We start from the raw sequence: 20,123 nt of genomic DNA, 5'->3' as shown, positions 1-20,123 counted from the left end.
AAGAATTACATTTATGAACCAATTTTTCATCTGTGCCTTTCAGGGTCTTTTACGGGGCAACCACAGAAGACTCGCTTCGCAGGGATGTGGACCAGCTTTGGGCTTTGGTCGGTAACACGGACACAGTTCTGCGAGGGACATATTTGGTGGCAACGTATGAGAACCCTACAGTTCCTCATCGTCGAAATGAGCTGTGGTTCATCAGGCGAGAAGAGTGAGGGAGATTCCCACCCCTTGTGCTGAGAAACTGGACTCTTATCTGGGGACATTTTCCCAACTCTAGCCTGAAGGGAAAGTCAGCTCGTCCCCCGGAAGGCTGTGGTCAGCGATGCACCGACCCTGCCAAGGAGTGCGGTGAGAGAGCGGTATGCTTGCCTTGGCCACACCGTGGGATTGGAAGTGACCTGTCTTCACGATCCACTTCAGGTCATTTCACCCTGGGCACGCAATGCATGAAAAGAATGGTACCCTACTCAATATTGTCCTGGAAAGGCCTGGCCTACTGCCCTTCCATTCAATCCACTAACCATTTCTGGCACAAAGGACCAGTGCAGTCATTCTTTCAGAGCACGCATGGTTATTGCTACTGGGAGTGGACATTTCACAGTAGTTACAAGAAGGCTGTCCATGTTCCATCTTCCAGCAGAATGCACTGTGGTTGGGTGGGCATGGCTTCTAGTGGCATTCAGGGCAGTAGACTGGCGAAGTCGCTTGTGGCAGTGTGGTGTAACGCACCTGGGAGGTAGACTGTATGTCATGGTTTGGTGGGCACAGGCTTCTAGTGGCATTCAGGGCAGGAGACTGGCGAAGTTGCTTGTGGCAGTGTAGTGTAACACACCTGGGAGGTAGACTGTATGTCGTGGTTGGGTGGGCACAGGCTTCTAGTGGCATTCAAGGCAGTACACTGGCAAAGTCGCTTGTGGCAGTGTGGTGTAACGCACCTGGGAGGTAGACTGTATGTCGTGGTTGGGTGGGCATGGGCTTTTAGTGGCATTCAGGGCAGTAGACTGGCGAAGTCGCTTGTGGCAGTGTGGTGTAACACGCCTGGGAGGTAGACTGTATGTCGTGGTTGTGTGGGCACGGGCTTCTAGTGGCATTCAGGGCAGGAGACTGGCGAAGTTGCTTGTAGCAGTGTAGTGTAACGCACCTGGGGGGTAGAGCTCAGAGGCAGGTTTGTTTATCTTTTGTGTTTTCCATGCTAGTGGCCTGGCATTGGCTGGGCGACAAACTACAGTGTTGTGTCTAAGATGGCTGTGCCTGATGCTCAGGCTGGGGCGTACCTGTCTGTGACCTCCTCGCCAGACTGCATTCAGGGAGCACCCATCTGCAAGTACGCTGCGAGACCTCCAGTTTTTCTTTATGTTGGCATTAACCGATGAAGGGCCTATGACCGGCCATTTTTTTTACACAATGTGAGGCGCCCTCCTTTTTCTTATACCCTTTTCTTCCTTATTGTTATTTCTCAAAGTTTACCTATTTTAAATTCAATGAGTCAAATCTCAAGTAAGTGAAATTCAAAGTCAAAGTAATCTTGAATACATCACTAATCTTAGTGAGTGAATTTATATTATTCCATATTAGGGAACCCAACAATAAGTGACATAATGGGAGGTTTTCTCCCTTATTTGTTCAAAAAGTTATATGAATAAGTCAAATCACAAGTGAGTAAATTTCAAATGAACGCAATCTCAAATATCACGCCAGTCTTTAAAAGTCCAATCATATCCAAGGTTTATTGGATCCGATCTTCAGATTATCAGCATGCTTCATGAGGATAAACATTGAGCCAACACGTGTTTCGTCAGGGGAAAGTCCTATGTTCCCCAACGACTTCTTCAGGGCTATTCTCATATAATGTTAGAGTTACTTCAAAATTAATGTCCTTATTATGACTGTGTAGTACATCAAAAATTCGCACATCAAAATCCTTGATTCCCAAAGCTCATGATTTGGTAACCGTATATTCCCAAGCTACTAGTATTTTCAAAGAAACCGAATATTCCGTCCCTGTGTGTAGGCAACGTTTGGTTGCGAGTGCGCTACTATGACCGGCCAACCTCAGTATCGTCAATCAGCACTTAGAGGGGAAACTATCACCCTGTGTCTGGATGCCTTGCACTGACTCTAGAAACCCAGAGTTCTTCTTGCCGCGTTATGTATTTTGTATTTCGAAGGCATGCACAATAACCTTGCCAAGGTCTTCTCTATAGTTTGATATATACTGATGTCCAGTAGAAAACAAGCACATCCCTGTTGCATCCGTGGTGGTTATATACATTTTGTTGCCACATTTTTTGTGAAAATTGATGCTCTACTCTGCCTGGTCTCTGAATCATGTATGCCGTGTCTTATTCACATAATGTAAACCATCCTTGATACCTTGCCTCTGGTTATGGGCTGCTCTAACAGAAACCAAGAAATGATTACATCGGATATAACTTTCCTTTGCAGATTTGATCCATTCTGCAGATTTCAGCCCCAACCCCTTTCATTTCCCAGGAACTGTCAAGCACTGTTCATTGCCCTTTTGTGTGGGGAGACCTTTGATATCTCTGTTGGGGAGGGGATTAATTAACTTGGCCTTTTGTGGGGAGACGCATTCCATACCTCTACTAGGGAGCTGCGTAAATAACTCTGCCCATTAGGGGGGTGATAGAGGTATGGAATCCGATTATGAGCTGAGTCTGAGAAATATGACAAATAATGAAGTCCCATAAGATGTCAATGTGGATTTTTGGGGACTTCAAATTCAAACTAAGCGTGCATGTTTTACCCAGTAAAAGCCTAAAAACCGTCTAAAAAACAGGGTCTCTGTAGTAAAAAATCGTGGTGTACTTCAAGGGCGGAACCCATTTGCTACAGAGACACTCTGCACCAGACCATTCAGACTCGCACGTAACAAATCAGGCAAGTCAGTCTGGCTGAGAACACTACTTGGGGAATCTAAGAGAGACTGGCTCAACCGAGAACAAGTCTGCAGATTCCCTCTGTAGTTTTATAAAAGTACACCCCATTGATGGACCCAGAGTTTTGTTTAGTAACCTTGCAAGAATTGCCCCAACTGCCACCTCCACAGGCAACACCTCATACATGGAGGTAAAATGACCTACGTTAGAAAGGATGGGTAAAGAGTCAGAGACTTATTAAGTCAGGGTTAGAAGCGAGACACCTACTGGGTGAAACTCTATGCGCTTTGTATTGTAAAATCAAGCCCTTAGGAGATCGATGGCTAAAACCCAAACGCTCTGCTTAAGAGTACATTATAGATAAAGTTTACATAGTATAATTCTTAAATGCCCTACTCTTTGACATTCAGTGACGTGTCAACAACACCAGACAACACCGCGATCCTACATTGTCAGCTGCCAATGAAATGACTGGTACTGATGCCAAAACTGCACAGATACTTTTACTTTGACTTGACTTTGACTTGGGTCAGAAGGATGGCAACAGCAAAAATAGAATTAAAAGACCTGTGGGACCTACAATGGACGTTCTTGGTGATTTAGCAATTAGAAACCCATAGGCCCACCTGCCCACAATCCCCAAAGTTTTGAGTGTGGGGGATGTTAGAGATTGTTGTGCATTCCTGTTTCATGCATTATTTACAACATGCAGAATGTAGTTTTACACTTGATTACCCATTTACTCACTGATATAACATAATTGTTTTTAAAGCAAATTTTCTATGATGTGCAGATGTGTTTTCCTCTACCTTTGTTAAGTAGGCGTCAATTTGAGCATAGCAGCCATCTTTTTTAAAATGGATGACCCTTCTATCTTCCTCTGTCCGTTTCACCGTTTGTTATTTCTGCAGAATTATGTTTGTTTATTTCTGTAGCCATTCATCACAATGTTCTTGATTAATCTTCCCCGGCCCAGTCACAAAACTGTAACGATACTTCAAGGTTCTTCAGGTAGCTCACAGTACCCCACTCATTCATCACAGCTTGCGTCTAGCTAGCGTGTGTAGTGCTCACAGTACCCCACTCATTCATACCAGCTTGCGTCTAGCTAGCGTGTGTAGTGCTCACAGTACCCCACTCATTCATAACAGCGTGCGTCTAGCTAGCGTGTGTAGTGCTCACAGTACCCTGCTCATTCATCACAGCTTGCGTCTAGCTAGCGTGTGTAGTGCTCACAGTACCCCGCTCATTCATAACAGCTTGCGTCTAGCTAGCGTGTGTAGTGCTCACAGTACCCCACTCATTCATCACAGCTTGCGTCTAGCTAGCGTGTGTAGTGCTCACAGTACCCCGCTCATTCATCACAGCTTGCGTCAAGCTAGCGTGTGTAGTGCTCACAGTACCCCGCTCATTCATCACAGCTTGCGTCAAGCTAGCGTGTGTAGTGCTCACAGTACCCCGCTCACTCATCACAGCTTGCGTCTAGCTAGCGTGTGTAGTGCTCACAGTACCCCGCTCATTCATCACAGCTTGCGTCAAGCTAGCGTGTGTAGTGCTCACAGTACCCCGCTCATTCATCACAGCTTGCGTCTAGCTAGCGTGTGTAGTGCTCACAGTACCCTGCTCATTCATCACAGCTTGCGTCTAGCTAGCGTGTGTAGTGCTCACAGTACCCTGCTCATTCATCACAGCTTGCGTCAAGCTAGCGTGTGTAGTGCTCACAGTACCCACTCATTCATCACAGCTTGCGTCTAGCTAGCGTGTGTAGTGCTCACAGTACCCTACTCATTCATCACAGCTTGCGTCTAGCTAGCGTGTGTAGTGCTCACAGTACCCACTCATTCATCACAGCTTGCGTCAAGCTAGCGTGTGTAGTGCTCACAGTACCCTGCTCATTCATCACAGCTTGCGTCAAGCTAGCGTGTGTAGTGCTCACAGTACCCTGCTCACTCATCACAGCTTGCGTCTAGCTAGCGTGTGTAGTGCTCACAGTACCCCACTCATTCATCACAGCTTGCGTCAAGCTAGCGTGTGTAGTGCTCACAGTACCATACTCATTCATCACAGCTTGCGTCTAGCTAGCGTGTGTAGTGCTCACAGTACCCTGCTCATTCATCACAGCTTGCGTCTAGCTAGCGTGTGTAGTGCTCACAGTACCCTGCTCATTCATCACAGCTTGCGTCTAGCTAGCGTATGTAGTGCTCACAGTACCCCGCTCATTCATCACAGCTTGCGTCAAGCTAGCGTGTGTAGTGCTCACAGTACCCCGCTCACTCATCACAGCTTGCGTCTAGCTAGCGTGTGTAGTGCTCACAGTATCCCGCTCATTCATCACAGCTTGCGTCTAGCTAGCGTGTGTAGTGCTCACAGTACCCTGCTCATTCATCACAGCTTGCGTCAAGCTAGCGTGTGTAGTGCTCACAGTACCATACTCATTCATAACAGCTTGCGTCTAGCTAGCGTGTGTAGTGCTCACAGTACCCTGCTCATTCATCACAGCTTGCGTCAAGCTAGCGTGTGTAGTGCTCACAGTACCCACTCATTCATCACAGCTTGCGTCTAGCTAGCGTGTGTAGTGCTCACAGTACCCTACTCATTCATCACAGCTTGCGTCTAGCTAGCGTGTGTAGTGCTCACAGTACCATACTCATTCATCACAGCTTGCGTCTAGCTAGCGTGTGTAGTGCTCACAGTACCCTGCTCATTCATCACAGCTTGCGTCTAGCTAGCGTGTGTAGTGCTCACAGTACCCGGCTCATTCATCACAGCTTGCGTCTAGCTAGCGTGTGTAGTGCTCACAGTACCCCGCTCATTCATCACAGCTTGCGTCTAGCTAGCGTGTGTAGTGCTCACAGTACCCTGCTCATTCATCACAGCTTGCGTCAAGCTAGCGTGTGTAGTGCTCACAGTACCCTGCTCACTCATCACAGCTTGTGTCTAGCTAGCGTGTGTAGTGCTCACAGTACCCTGCTCACTCATCACAGCTTGTGTCAAGCTAGCGTGTGTAGTCCTCACAGTACCCCGCTCATTCATCACAGTTTGCGTCTAGCTAGCGTGTGTAGTGCTCACAGTACCCTGCTCACTCATCACAGCTTGCGTCTAGCTAGCGTGTGTAGTGCTCACAGTACCCTGCTCACTCATCACAGCTTGCGTCTAGCTAGCGTGTGTAGTGCTCACAGTACCCTGCTCATTCATCACAGCTTGCGTCTAGCTAGCGTGTGTAGTGCTCACAGTACCATACTCATTCATCACAGCTTGCGTCAAGCTAGCGTGTGTAGTGCTCACAGTACCCTGCTCATTCATCACAGCTTGCGTCTAGCTAGCGTGTGTAGTGCTCACAGTACCCCGCTCATTCATCTCAGCTTGCGTCAAGCTAGCATGTGTAGTGCTCACAGTACCCCGCTCATTCATCACAGCTTGCGTCAAGCTAGCATGTGTAGTGCTCACAGTACCCTGCTCATTCATCACAGCTTGTGTCTAGCTAGCGTGTGTAGTGCTCACAGTACCCCGCTCATTCATCACAGCTTGCGTCTAGCTAGCGTGTGTAGTGCTCACAGTACCCTGCTCATTCATCACAGCTTGTGTCAAGCTAGCGTGTGTAGTGCTCACAGTACCGCTAGCGTGTGTAGTGCTCACAGTACCCCACTCATTCATCACAACTTGCGTCTAGCTAGCGTGTGTAGTGCTCACAGTACCGCTAGCGTGTGTAGTGCTCACAGTACCCCACTCATTCATCACAACTTGCGTCTAGCTAGCGTGTGTAGTGCTCACAGTACCCTGCTCACTCATCACAGCTTGCGTCTAGCTAGCGTGTGTAGTGCTCACAGTACCCCACTCATTCATCACAGCTTGCGTCAAGCTAGCGTATGTAGTGCTCACAGTACCCTGCTCACTCATCACAGCTTGCGTCTAGCTAGCGTGTGTAGTGCTCACAGTACCCCGCTCATTCATCACAGCTTGCGTCAAGCTAGCGTGTGTAGTGCTCACAGTACCCTGCTCACTCATCACAGCTTGCGTCTAGCTAGCGTGTGTAGTGCTCACAGCACCCCACTCATTCATCACAGCTTGCGTCAAGCTAGCGTGTGTAGTGCTCACAGTACCCTGCTCACTCATCACAGCTTGCGTATAGCTAGCGTGTGTAGTTTGTTCCACCGCCTCCGGATGGTATTAGCATATAGTGGGAAGAGTTAATATTCATGTACTGTGATAGTGCTTAGGCGATAAAGCAATATGATGCTTAACTGTGCTCTGATTTGCTGATAATGTAGCATATTTCATCAGATGAAACTGCAATGTTACTAAGTTCATATGTAAAAATAATGTAAAAAACCTTTGATATTGGGGTGATCCAGAATGCTTTCCTGGAGATTTCAGTGCTGCTAGGGATGCTGTCCACTTCTCTCTTAACTTTGCGGCCCACTTGAGACTTAGATTATTCTTTATTTTGCATTTCTTTGTAATGCCCTATTTGCTGAGAGCTTCATGGCATTGACTCGCGTTTCTTTAGATTTTTTGTAATAAATACTTTAAACTATTAGGCTGATCTAGAACTCGGGTGTTAAATGGGCCCTTTTATCTTATTTGCTGTTTGTTTGGTATTTTGATGTTTTTGGGAGGTGCCTTACCTTGGGGGGGACATTCCTTATGATACTAGTGGTTAACACGTTCTCCGATTCATTGAGTTGTGGGCGTTCTGTTGAGGTAAATTTTGGGGTGTCAAAATTGCGGGATCCCCAGTACACAGAGGGATGGGAGCATATTGCTGATATTTGTACGTAAAGGAACTAAGAAGAACCAATGGATATTAGCTTGGCTCATAAGCCTGTTTACTCCACCATGGAATCATCCATTTATGAGTCGCACGTTGCTTTATTGGGCGCAGAATGTAGACCGCCAGTAGCTGAAGACACATTTGTTCAGTCACTTCAGCTGATGCCTAAGCAGAAAGTGGCAATCAGATATGTGTAAGGGGGCTGCCGAGAATACCCCGTTGGTCAAGTATGTGTACAGAGAAATACAGATGTGGAAGTCACCACCCAAGTAGGGGTAATACCAGATTTACCAAAGCCCTTAATCATCAGGACCAATAATCACCAGTTCTATCCCATGTGAGGTAGAGTTTGGGGACCAGGAGCCTTGGCTGACAGAGGCTCCTTCCTCAGCTGAAGAGCTGTCTTTCTTAACTCAGAAAACTGTAGAACTAAGAGAGAGAAGACAGGATAAGAAAAAAGGGAAGTCAGGAGCACAGTTCACTTCTAACTCAGGAGATTTAAAGCAACGATAAAGACTTCCAGGCTGCTCAGTGAGAGGAACGGCTGTTGGCAAATGTCTGGGAGGAGGCACAGGAAATGGAAAGAGACTCTGAAGCAGGACCCTGTTTTTGTCTTGAGGATGGGTTGCTGTAAACGAAGAGTCGCAATTACTTGGATGGGTCAGACGGGCCCAAGTGTGGTTGGCTGGAAGAGAGGCATGTCTGAATGGATGGTGGCTGAGACGATGCAGATGGAATGACAGAGCTATAGAAGCCCTGCAGATTTGGGGAGCATTCTTAAGGTTTAAGAAAGGTTAGGGAGAGACAGACTCGACAGATGAAGAGGGGTGAACAACTATGGTAATGGGAATTTGTTCTAGGTAACATCAAGAGGGGAGGGCAACGGACGCATACACAAGGGATATTTGATTTCATGTATTGGTCATGGATCTGTGATAATATGTTTATGCTACATGTCAAACTAGTTTGGGATGGCAGTAATCTTGTTCTTTCAAATGGTTTGCTGTATTGCTATTTGTCTGTATTCTTTACACTGGTGAAACCAATAAAAAGAAATTTATTTTTAAAAAAAGGATGGGGTGCTGTACAGCAAGCCTGTAAAGGAATTATCTCTTGAACTTTTAATATGGCAACCTTGTAAAATGTAAATTAGCACTTGTATAGCGCACTACTCACCCGTTAGAGTCTCAAGGCGCTGTACTCATACCGCTATGGAACCCCTCCTGGCTTTTCCCTGTGAGGCACCCACTCCTGAGCACCCCCAGGGTAAAGCCAGGCATCCAAGCGCTGTTGTGGAGATTAAGCAAGCTATTGCCCAGAGTTGCAGAGTGGGACCCATGAATTAGATTAGGCACCGAGGCGAGAATTATCTGGTCAAGGGGAATTGAGCCCAAGACCTGCCGAAGCGGGACTTGAACCCTGGTCTTGAGCCAGATCTCTGCTTCAGGGTCTGCCGCTCTAACCATTAAGCCACAATGAAATATATTGTTTTTAGCTCCCACACATTTTATGGGGGAGCACTTTTGGGGCTGAGAAGATAGAAAAGATTGTTTGAGAAGATTGTTTGTTAAACAATTGTATTGGCCAGGATTGTTTGCTCCTCTTAATAAATATTTCAAGCAGGGTCCAAACTACCAGACGACCAATCCTTATAGACGTCCAAAAGCACCCTCCCCAAATATGCCTATTACGGATGTGCCCTTCGCCACACAGGAATAAACCTAGTTGGTCTTCTAGCTGCTTCCAATAAAGGGTAAAGATGTACATATTAGTCCTAGTGTATCAAGCCACCCGTTATCCAGAGGCTGTGCCTTTCAGACAGATAAGCATCTTGCAAAAGGCTTCAGCAACTGATAAAGTAGAGTTCCTAAAAAGGAGACAAGAAACCCATATCTTCCATGTCAACCACTTAAAACAATGGGAGTGTTCCATACCTCCAATATCCCCTGTATGGGTACCAGGTTGATCTATCAGAAAGAGAAATAAAGAATCTCCAGGGTGTCCTAACTTTCCTCAGAGACATAGCACCCCAAGAGAACCCAATACATTATACACACATCGTGCAAGTACATATTATGTAATAGAAACCCTATTGCATCCCCGAGGCAAGATGTCTAGACATTCAGGAAGAAATAGAGAAAATGCTGAAATGAGAGTGATAGAACAGTTTAATAGTAATTAGAAATCACCAGTTGTTCTGGGTCTGAAGCCTGATAGGTCAATCAGCATTTGTATTGACTGTCATATGTTTAACCAAATTTCAGCTATTTCTCCAGTGGAAATATGTCCTAGCCTCTGACCACTGGCCTGAGACTACTTGCTCTACCTCTATTTCTGTAGATGCTATCAATTGACAACTTGTTCACTGCTCCAACTTATACTACCTATGTGCTTGAATAATTGTAATTCAATGCCTTATGTAATAAACTGCTAATTTGTAATTTTGGACCTCATTTAACAACCTTAAGTAATGAACAGATACTTTGTACTTTTGGGCCTTATGTTGCAACCTGTGTTTTACTGTAATGTACTTTATGTAATGACTTTATGTAACAATCTATGTTTTATTGTAAAACAAGCTAGCACCTTAGGGTAATGCCTGTGCTATATAAAAATGCATAAATAAATAATACATTTCAAAATTTGATTCTTACCCACTACCTCGCGTCAGTGAGATGACTGAACAGTTAGGGTTACCACCCTTGATCTGAAGAAGGGGGATTGGCAAATCCCCTTTAGCCCACAAAAACATTGTATCTACCCCAAATGCTGAGTATCAGTTTGAAGTCTTCCCTTCTGGGCTGGATGGAGTCCCAAGCACATTTCAAAGATTAATGAAGAGGCTGCTGAAAAACACCAAGAACATTGATGATATTATATATATATTGTTTGCTGGAAACAAACATTTACAAGACTTACAAACTGTTTCAACAACCTTAAAATGGGTTGGGGAATCACATATCAACCATAGAAATGTAAAGTAGCCAATAATCATGTTAGGCCCTTAGGTTATCCACTGACTGATGGATCTATTAAACCGCAAGAGGAACAAGTTACAGCCCTCGGAGTTCTCATTTACTAAAACTAAAGTCCTTCACATTTTTCAGGCCTCTTTGATTACTAATTAACAATTTGTTCCCCAGTTCTCTCAGATAGAAGTCCCACGTATCGTCCTTTACTGCGTACAGTCGCCCAGGATTGATGAATCAATAGCCTTAGTGGCGTCATGCCTTCACTGTGCAAATGTCCTCTATATCATATTTAAAAAATAAAATAAAGGGAAGCTTCAACAAATCTAGAACATAGTTGCAAGACAAGTTCTAAACACATCACCTCTGCCCTCAAGCTCTTAAACTGGCTACATGTAGTAAAGAGAATTATTTGCAAAGTGCTCTGCATTGCGCACTGGGTGTTTCACAGAAGATGACTTGTCTTCCATATTTGAAACTCAAATTGTGCAAAGGAATAGCTTTAGGTCCATCATGGCTCCTCCCCCATATCATCCACCATTTTTAATCACAGAGCATTGGAGGTAGCACTGCCGCAGTACAAACATATCAGCTCTCAAACAAGCAGCCAAGATAACATGACCTATCAGTATCCATCTAGAACACTCCGGCCCATATTTATACTTTTTGACGCTAAACTGCGCTAACGCAGTTTAGCGTCAAAAAATTTAGCGCCGTCTAACGCCATTCTGAAGCGCCATGCGGGCGCCGTATTTATGGAATGGCGTTAGCCGGCGCTAGCAGACCGGCGCTGCCTGGTGTGCGTGGAAAAAAACCACGTAGACCAGGCAGCGCCGGCGTAGGGGGAAAATGGCGTTATGGCGTCTTAAAATGGGGCAAGTCAGGTTGAGGCAAAAAAATCGCCTCAACCCGATTTGCGCCATTATTTTCGACGCCCAGACGCCATTTAAATGACTCCTGTCTTAGTAAAGACAGGAGTCATGCCCCCTTGCCCAATGGCCATGCCCAGGGGACTTCTGTCCCCTGGGCATGGTCATTGGGCATAGTGGCATGTAGGGGGCACAAATAAGGCCCCCCTATGCCACCCAATTTTTTAAAAAAAAAATAAAAAATTATACTTACCTGAACTTACCTGAATGTCCCTGGGGTGGGTCCCTCCATCCTTGGGTGTCCTCCTGGGGTGGGCAGGGGGGGTCCCTGGGGGCAGGGGGGGCACCTGTGGGCTCATTTTGAGCCCACAGGCCCCTTAACGCCTACCCTGACCCAGGCGTTAAATAGTGGCGCAAATGCGGGGTTTTTTGACCTGCCACCTCCCGGGCGTGATTTTTGCCCGGGAGTATAAATACGACGCGTTTGCGTCGCCGTCATTTTTTTAGACGGGAACGCCTTCCTTGCATCTCATTAACGCAAGGAAGGCGTTCACGCAAAAAAATGACGCTATTTGCCCATACTTTGGCGCTAGACGCGTCTAACGCCAAAGTATAAATATGGCGTTCGTTTTGCGCCGAATTTGCGTCGAAAAAAACGACGCTAATTCGGCGCAAACGGAGTATAAATACGGGCCTCCGTGCCTGGCTGTTCCTGCGTCTCGCAAACTGGGACACTATGGTTTGTATAAACTCCATCCAGATCTAGCCCTTGCAGTCTTTTCACATAAACCTCACACATATGACACTGCTAGATGCTCATGCACAGAGCTGGGACGTAGGTGCATTAAACAGATCCCAGTTCCAGCAGCTATTTCTGGGTGTGATCTGGGATCCGGCAAACCAAGGGAAATATGCTGAACTTTTCCTGGTGTCATTTTCGACACCGGGACACAATTCAGCAGTGTACAGACATTGTCTGCATTCCATTTGGTAAAGCGTCCTTCAGGCAGCAAGGGGGGCTTTACAATTTTTACTTTCAGTGGAACAAAAAACATATGCTTCATTTAAAGGACCGTCAGCCCATCTTTTGTTCAAGTACCACCCTAGTTGAGAGATATCTGATCTAATGTCTGGACGCCAGTGCAATGGAAGGAAACAAAGGCACATGGCTTATCACTTCACAAGTACTTTAAAGAAAATATGATTTTGAGGCAAGTTTTGACTTTGTTCAACCCCCCTATGTAAGAGATGTGCATGCACTGTAAGGACGTAAGCATTAGCTGCATGGATGAGTAATTACACTAATAATGATTTAAATGTCTCCTACTAATTTCTAAGTTATTTTACAGTGCTATACACCCCACTGTAGAGATTATTTGTTAAGAGTGAACTGTCAGGAGAAACACAAGCTCAGGATATAGAACAGTCTGCAGTGATTTGGGTTGTCCATACTAACAAGACTGTATTAATTCCCAGAGGAGTCCTTCTTTGTAATCTTATAATTACCACAAAAAACAATAATGACCTAAAATGATGACTTATAGTTTGCGTGCAGCTCCTTGATGTGCAGAAATATATCACTGTGCTATATTAGAAGAATTGCAACTTATGAACTAGAAATAATAAAATATCTCATTGTAGAAAGTAGTAGCCCCCTTAGCCTATCTGCATAAAATACAAATCTGTGATCTACATGTTACACTGTGTGCTTTGAAGCAGGCACATTAACCCTCTATGCTACTTTATGAGTCAAAACTATGATTGGGGAAAACACAGAACTCTCCCAGTACTGCATTAACCACCAGAGTTATCTTAATGCTATTACAAATCCCCTTAAAATTGAGGGACACATTAAGAACTCTGCTATAGTTGTCTTAACTCTGTGAGATTTTTTTATATGGAGCCTCTTTGTGGACAATTAAGTAATCAATAACAGATTTGTTGTCACATTTGTCCTTGCTGCCAATTTCTTTGCAGCAGTTTTATAAAATAAATGTATAGGTTTACTGTCAGAATCTGCTTTTGAAGCACCACCCCTCATGACTCCACTCCCTTCCTCTACCACACCTTGACATCCAGTTTATGGGTTCCCAGAGTACATTTTTAGGTCGTACCAGACATTCAGAAAGCTTTTCTGGGAATGCATTTCGCCCATTGCTTACCATTTGTGGTTTATAACTCACCTTTTCTGGCTTTCTATTTTCTGGCTTTATTTGTTTTAGGCTGTCTAGCTTGAGTTCGTCCCTTCCAAGGAGCAAAGCCTTTTCACACTACCTCTCATTGTATTCTTCCATGAGTGCTCCTTTCTGGAAACGGGCCTGTACATTTTGCTCTTATCTTGTCAAATTTGCTGTGCATTCAAAGGCAGAGGTCAAATGTCAGGCTCTGTCTTCCGAAAGCTTGGTGTTTACCTTTTTTTCTCTGACTTCAAAGTGTCATATGGACTCTTTTACTCCAACGAGACTGCTGGATTTGGGGTCGTAGCACCACTGCGTTGTAGGTGACTGAGTCCCTCTGACACGAGTTGGCAGCAGTCAGCCCAACCTTTCCGGCTATCTAGCAGCACCTCACCAAATCCCAACCGGTAAAGGTGATCTGTGGCAGCCTTGCATGTAACCGTGGAAACCCCTCAGGAAAATCGTAGTGAAACAATCCCCAACCTTTTCTCTCCACATACGAGTCTCCTACACACACGGAGGCAAGAGAAGAGATGGAGGGCAGTTTTCAATACATTTATTCAAAAGACTGCAATCTATGATAAAAAGACATGATCTGCAATGATTAGCATATTGAGGAATAACAAAATCAGGATTGTGAAAATTAGAGACGTAAATATGAACAACACCAACATATTGTCATGACGTGCGTACACAATTCCTACCTAAAATCGTAATCTCTAGCCCTTAAGCGAGCGCATGGTGATGTAATTCTGTCCGTACTGTGTCCATGTGAAGCACACCCCACCCCCGTTACCCCTGTTACCTTGGTACCAGGTCAGGCCGCCAGTCTCCAGATCAGGATCCGTTGAGACACAAAGGCTGAGGTCTACCGAAAACCGGCATGCAGCATGGATGGAAATTCCAACTGGAGCCCTCTCTAATGCCCTTTGTCCTACAAGATATTTGTATAGGGGACATGTTTATGTTTTTGTTTTTGCCCAGAAGCCTGATGCGGGTATGTACCTAAGTGCTGGATTGTTTACTCAGTCTTGGGGCCAGCAATAAATAATATTTTTCTGTGTGCCTTGCATTCCGTTCTTGTGGTTCCAAAGGATGATGCAAAGTATGTCATCCATAGCAGTGATAATGACGCTTTCACAGAATAGCAGCTGATAATGAAATTAAGACAATGCCACTAAAAGAAGGAATAATAAAATTAATAAAAATGAATACAAAAATATAGAGCATATTCACTAGGTAAAAGGGCACAGGTCACAAGCCTCAGCTAATCTATCACTGTGTCCAAGAGACTAACTAACAAGGACCCACGACAAAAGTGAGAGAATTTATGTGGCAACCCTGCTGGCTACTGGGGGTGGGAAAGGTTTTTTTATAGCACCTAACAACATTCAAACAAGCTGTGCAAGTATTTCAGAATATATCAGAATTAGGAAAGCACGTTTTTTGTTAATTCTGAAGTGTGTTGGAAACAAATACTTTATTATGACCAAACCAAATCAGTACACTAGGTGGTGCAATTTCAACACATTATCATTGTGTGCTACAGAGGTTTATTAGTAAAACTGTATTTCTGTGAAAATGTGTTGTTTGTAATGACAGTATGCTACCACACCATGAATACTCCACTCTACTCTGCACCGCTCCATACTTCTGCACTCTACGCTGCAGCACTCCACCTTACATCACTCCACGCCACTGCACTCTGCACCACTACACTCTACGCCACTTCATGCTACGCGTCCCTACTCTGCCCTGCACCAGTCTACTCTATGGCAATGCATTATATGCCAGTCTACTCTACACCCCTGCACTCCTTGCCTCAGTACTTTACACCACTCTAGTCCAGTCCACTCCACGCCACTCTGCAAACTGCACTCAGTGTCAATGACATCTATGCCAATACTCTCTACACCAATGCACTCTACTCTGTACCACTCCACTCTATGCCCCGCACCCTATGCCAATCCACTGTACGCCACTCTAATCTACTCTGTTCCACTACACCCTGTGCCACAGCACTCTTCACCACTTTACTTTATGCTATTACACTCTACACTGCTTTATTCTATGCCACTGCACTCTACCCTGCACCACTCTACACCATTTCACTCTACTCTGAACCAATCTATCCTATGCCACTGTACTCTACTCAGCACTACTGCTTTCTATGCCTCTGCACTCTACTCTGCACCACTTCACTCTATGCCACTTCTCTCTGCTCTGAAATAATTACTCCTCACCACTGCACTCCACACCACTCTACTTCACATCACTCCACGCCACTGCACTCTATTGAGCTCCACTCTACATCACTGCACCATGAGCCACTGCACTCTTCTCTGCACCACTGCTCTCTTCGCCTATACACTCTCTGCCGCTCTACACCACTGCACTCTACGACACTTTACTCTGCGACACTCTACGCCTTGTCAATCCACTCTACGCCACTATACTCTACTCTGCACCACTGTATGCCACTGCACTCTACACCAGTATACTATGCAGCACTACGCTATTGCACTCTACTCCATTCTACTCTGCTCTGCTCTCTGCCACTCCTCTGTTATCTATTGTACACTGTAGGAGGCTGGCCTTGTGTATGGTGGGTACCTAAGGTACTTACCCCTTATACCAGGTCCAGGCGACCCCTATTAGTGAAGTGTAGTCAGTGTCTAGAAGCCAGGCTCTCTAGAGGTAGCTGTGGATGAGCAGCCAAGGCTTATCTAGGAGACATGCAAAGCTCATGCAATACCACTTATAGTCACACTGCACTTACACACATGAAAGAACCACACAGTGTTACAAAAATAAAGGTACTTTATTTTAGTGACACAAATACCAAAATACTACATAGGCAATACTCTACTAGCAGGTGAATAAACACACTATTACACACACATTAGTAATCAGGAATGGGCATAGAAAGCTATAGAAAACAGTGAAATCGCAGAAAATAATAGAGGCCCTAGGGGGAGACCAAAACATATGCTAAAAAAAAGGAATGCCAATATCAGACCCCTTCCCAGGTAATTGGAATCTGTAGAGAGGAGCTGGAGGAACTAGGAACCCTAAACAGTAAGTACCAGAGTGCCCCCCAGCGACCAGAAGAGAAGAGGTAAGTAACTGTTTTTTCCCAAACCCACAGAGAAACTTTGTAAAAGGACTGTGAAAGACCCAAGCAAAACTGGAAGAAACAGAAGATGGATCCAGACAGAAGAGGACCTGCAAATGAAGGGGACCAAGTCCAGTTCGAGTTGGAGTGTCCGGTTGGGGCAGGAGCCACTACCCACCCTCCTGGAGGTGCAGGACCAGGTCGACGGTGAAGACCAGGGGTCGGCTATGCAGAACGGGAGCAGAGAAAGAGTTCCAGAAATGATGCAGTCGATTTCCCACATCGGAAGAAGTATTGTAGTCCATCAGTGGTGTGAAAAAACACCAACAAGCCTTGGCAAATGCAAGAGTCGCAGAAGAGAAGGTGCAGAGCTGCTCGGGCCAGGAAGGTCTGAGGGGACTCAACCCAAGGAGGGGAGTCCCAGGCAACCTCCAGCAGTCAGGAGAGCAAGAAGTTGTGGATGCAGCCCCCACGGGCAACTCACAGACAGCAGGCACAGGAGTCGCAGTGAGGCCCACTCAGCACATGTGGAAAGGAGTCGCTGGAGCAGATGAAGACCCAACAAGCCTTGGTAGCTGCAAGAGTTGCGGTGCACAGGGGTACCATCCTGCAAGGAGAAATAAAGACTCACCACCTCCCAATTTGGATAGCTGGTAGAGGGGACCAAGTGGACCACTCAAGACCACCACCTATGTTGCAGGATCCACGCAGAGTTGCAGGAGATAGGACCCATTCAGCCGACTGTCGTTGTAGTTGGTGCCTGCGGATGCAGGGGAGCGACTCCTTCACTCCAAGGGAGATTCCGTCTTGCTTCTTGGTGCAGACTGAAGACTTGCTGCTGTCAGAGGATGCACAGCCGGGAAAATGTTGCAGTTGCTGGAAGGAGCCGGAGAAACAATGTTGCAGAGCGAAGTCGTCGCTGGAGCTGCAGATTGTAGGTTCCTGCGAAGTCCAGTTACAGTTCCAATGGCCAGAAGTCGAAGTAAATGTTGTGGAGGAGTCCTGCTGAAATCTTGCATGTCGAATCTAAGGACCCACCCAAGAGGGAGACCCTATATAGCCCTAAAAGGGGGATTGGTCACCAGCAGGGTGACCACTTATCAGGAGAGGGCTGTGATGTCACCTGCCTGACCTGGCCACTCAGATCCTCTCAGAGGCCTCTGCCCACCTTGGATTCAAGATGGCAGAATCAAGTGGCCACCTGGAGGAGCTCTGGGCACCACCCCTGGGGTGGTGATGGACAGGGGAGTCGTTACTCTCCTTTCCATTGTCCAGTTTCACACCAGAGCCGGGACTGGAGGTCCCTGAACCGGTGCAGACTAGTATATGCAAAGTGGACACAAAATGTGCCCTTCAAAGCATTTCCAGAGGCTGGGGGAGGCTATCCCTCCCAAGCCATGTAACACCCGTTTCCAAAGGGAGAGGGTGTTGCCTCCCTCTCGCAGAGGAAATCCTTTGTTTTGCCTTTGTGGGCTTGAGCTGTTGAAGCAGCAGGAGGGCAGAAACCCTTTTGTATGATGGCAGCAGTGGAAAAACCCTGCAAACTGCACACATACACGCACATACATACACACCCATACACACATGCATACACACATTCACCCAGGCATTCATACATTCATACACACTCACAGCAACACTCACGAACATACATCCAGGCACACACACAATCTCACGACACAACATGCACGTACACACACACCCACTCATGCACACACGCATTACACACGCATGCACGCATTCACACACGGTTACACACACCCCCACTCACACACTAAACGCCCCCCATCCCCTCTCCTGTCGGAGAACCCGACTTACCTGCTTGCAGGGGGTCCTCCGGCAGGAGACAGGACGCAGCGCTGCTTCCAGCAGCAGCGTCCGCCAGCAAAACACCACCAGGCAGTATCATGAAACATGATACGGTAGGTGGTGTTTTGCTGGCGTGGTGCTGCTGCTGGCAGCAGCGCCACCTTACCGCCACCCGCCGCCATGACAGTTGACGGAATTCCGCCAGCCTTCTGGCGGTATTCCGTCTACGGTCATAATGGCATGGATGGTCGGTAGCCACAGCGACAGTATGTTGGTGGCCGTCGCCGTGGCGGTAGGTGGCATTTGCCGCTTATCTCATAATGAGGGTCTTTATTTTTAATAAATTAGGCACTGGCTTTGCATGAGCACCAGTTACATCATAGAAGAATTTGTTTTCTTCCTTAGGCCCGGGGAGATTTTGGGCTTGTTTATGATCTTGGCGGATGGAATACTGCGCCACAAACCGTCGGATATCCGCTTCACCGTATTACAATCTCCATAGGCTATAATGGAATTCTTATACATTGGACAAGATATCTGTCACATTCATGATGGAGTAACCTTGTCTGCCAAGGCCGTAATCAGGCCCTAAGTGATGTGCTGAGGGTCACAGGATGTTGAGGCGAACCCAAGGCTCGATCCTGGGTCCCCAGTTGGCATCTTTGGCCCTCAGGGGACAGTTTACTTGAGGAAGGATGAGGAGGCTGCTGTTAAGCAGCACCCCAGGTTGTGAGAGATATCCACTGGCTGGAAGAGGGGACCCAAGGACTCAGGCCAGGTGAGGAGGAGATGGTCCAGGAGAGGGATGTCAGATGCAGAAGCTCAGTTTCCTTGTCATTCAGGCACAACCGGTGGTGCTGGGGTAAGCAGCGAGCAAGTTTCTATGTGTGGCCACAAGTCTCCTCAAACCTCACGTGTAACTGAATATCATCCCCGTGTGAATGATGTCCTATGTGGGAGGGGTGAGATGTTCTGGTGGGAGGAAGACAGAGGGAAGCCTTGTGGGACCCTAGAGGCGACTGCATCACATCTAGAGGGGAAAGGGCCGGGCTCCACCTGGAAGGAAGAGAAGCAAGCTAGCGGCTGCAGTGACATCTAAGCGCTGTGGATTAAGGCCCCCCGCCTCCTCCGCTCTGCCCTTCTTCTTGGTAAGAAGATTGTGATTTGGCAGGTTATCTATCTCAGGCGGCCAGAAGCCCTTGAGGCACCGGCCTGAAGTGGTTACCACGATCAGGGTCCCTGGGTGTCCAGAGAGGAGGTTAGACAGGCACTTTACCCCCACGTTTGGCTCTTATAAACCTCGGGTAGGTTACAGTGAGGGGGGGCGTATCTGGAGAGGAGGCCATCCAGCGCCTTCAGTCCGTCACTTAGGCAGGGGCCTCTGAAGGATGTTGGGGGCCCAGGGCCAAACATATGATCCAGGTTCAACTCTTTCATGCCCTCCTTGGCAGGTCACTGACACATGTCACGGCTCATGCGTGACATTTTCATGATTTCAGAGTGATTA

The 20,123-nt window shown here is 46.6% G+C and overlaps 1 protein-coding gene across 2 annotated transcripts in view; it reads left to right on the top strand.

Annotated features, from left to right (window-relative positions):
• LOC138296901 (heme-binding protein 1-like) overlaps positions 1-10,335 on the top strand; it is a 51,025-nt gene extending 40,690 nt beyond the window's left edge. For both annotated transcript variants that reach the window (XM_069236406.1, XM_069236407.1), the window contains exon 6: positions 44-10,335. In XM_069236406.1, the coding sequence (XP_069092507.1) occupies positions 44-218 (175 nt within the window). In that variant the 3' untranslated portion in view covers positions 219-10,335. The remainder of the gene's footprint in view (positions 1-43) is intronic.
• Positions 10,336-20,123: the final 9,788 nt, after the last annotated feature.

Source organism: Pleurodeles waltl, chromosome 5 (genome assembly GCF_031143425.1).
Source record: "Pleurodeles waltl isolate 20211129_DDA chromosome 5, aPleWal1.hap1.20221129, whole genome shotgun sequence".
Taxonomy (NCBI): Eukaryota; Metazoa; Chordata; class Amphibia; order Caudata; family Salamandridae; genus Pleurodeles; species Pleurodeles waltl.
The sequence above is the reverse complement of the archived record's forward strand: the minus strand, read 5'-3'. Positions and strand labels throughout refer to the sequence as shown.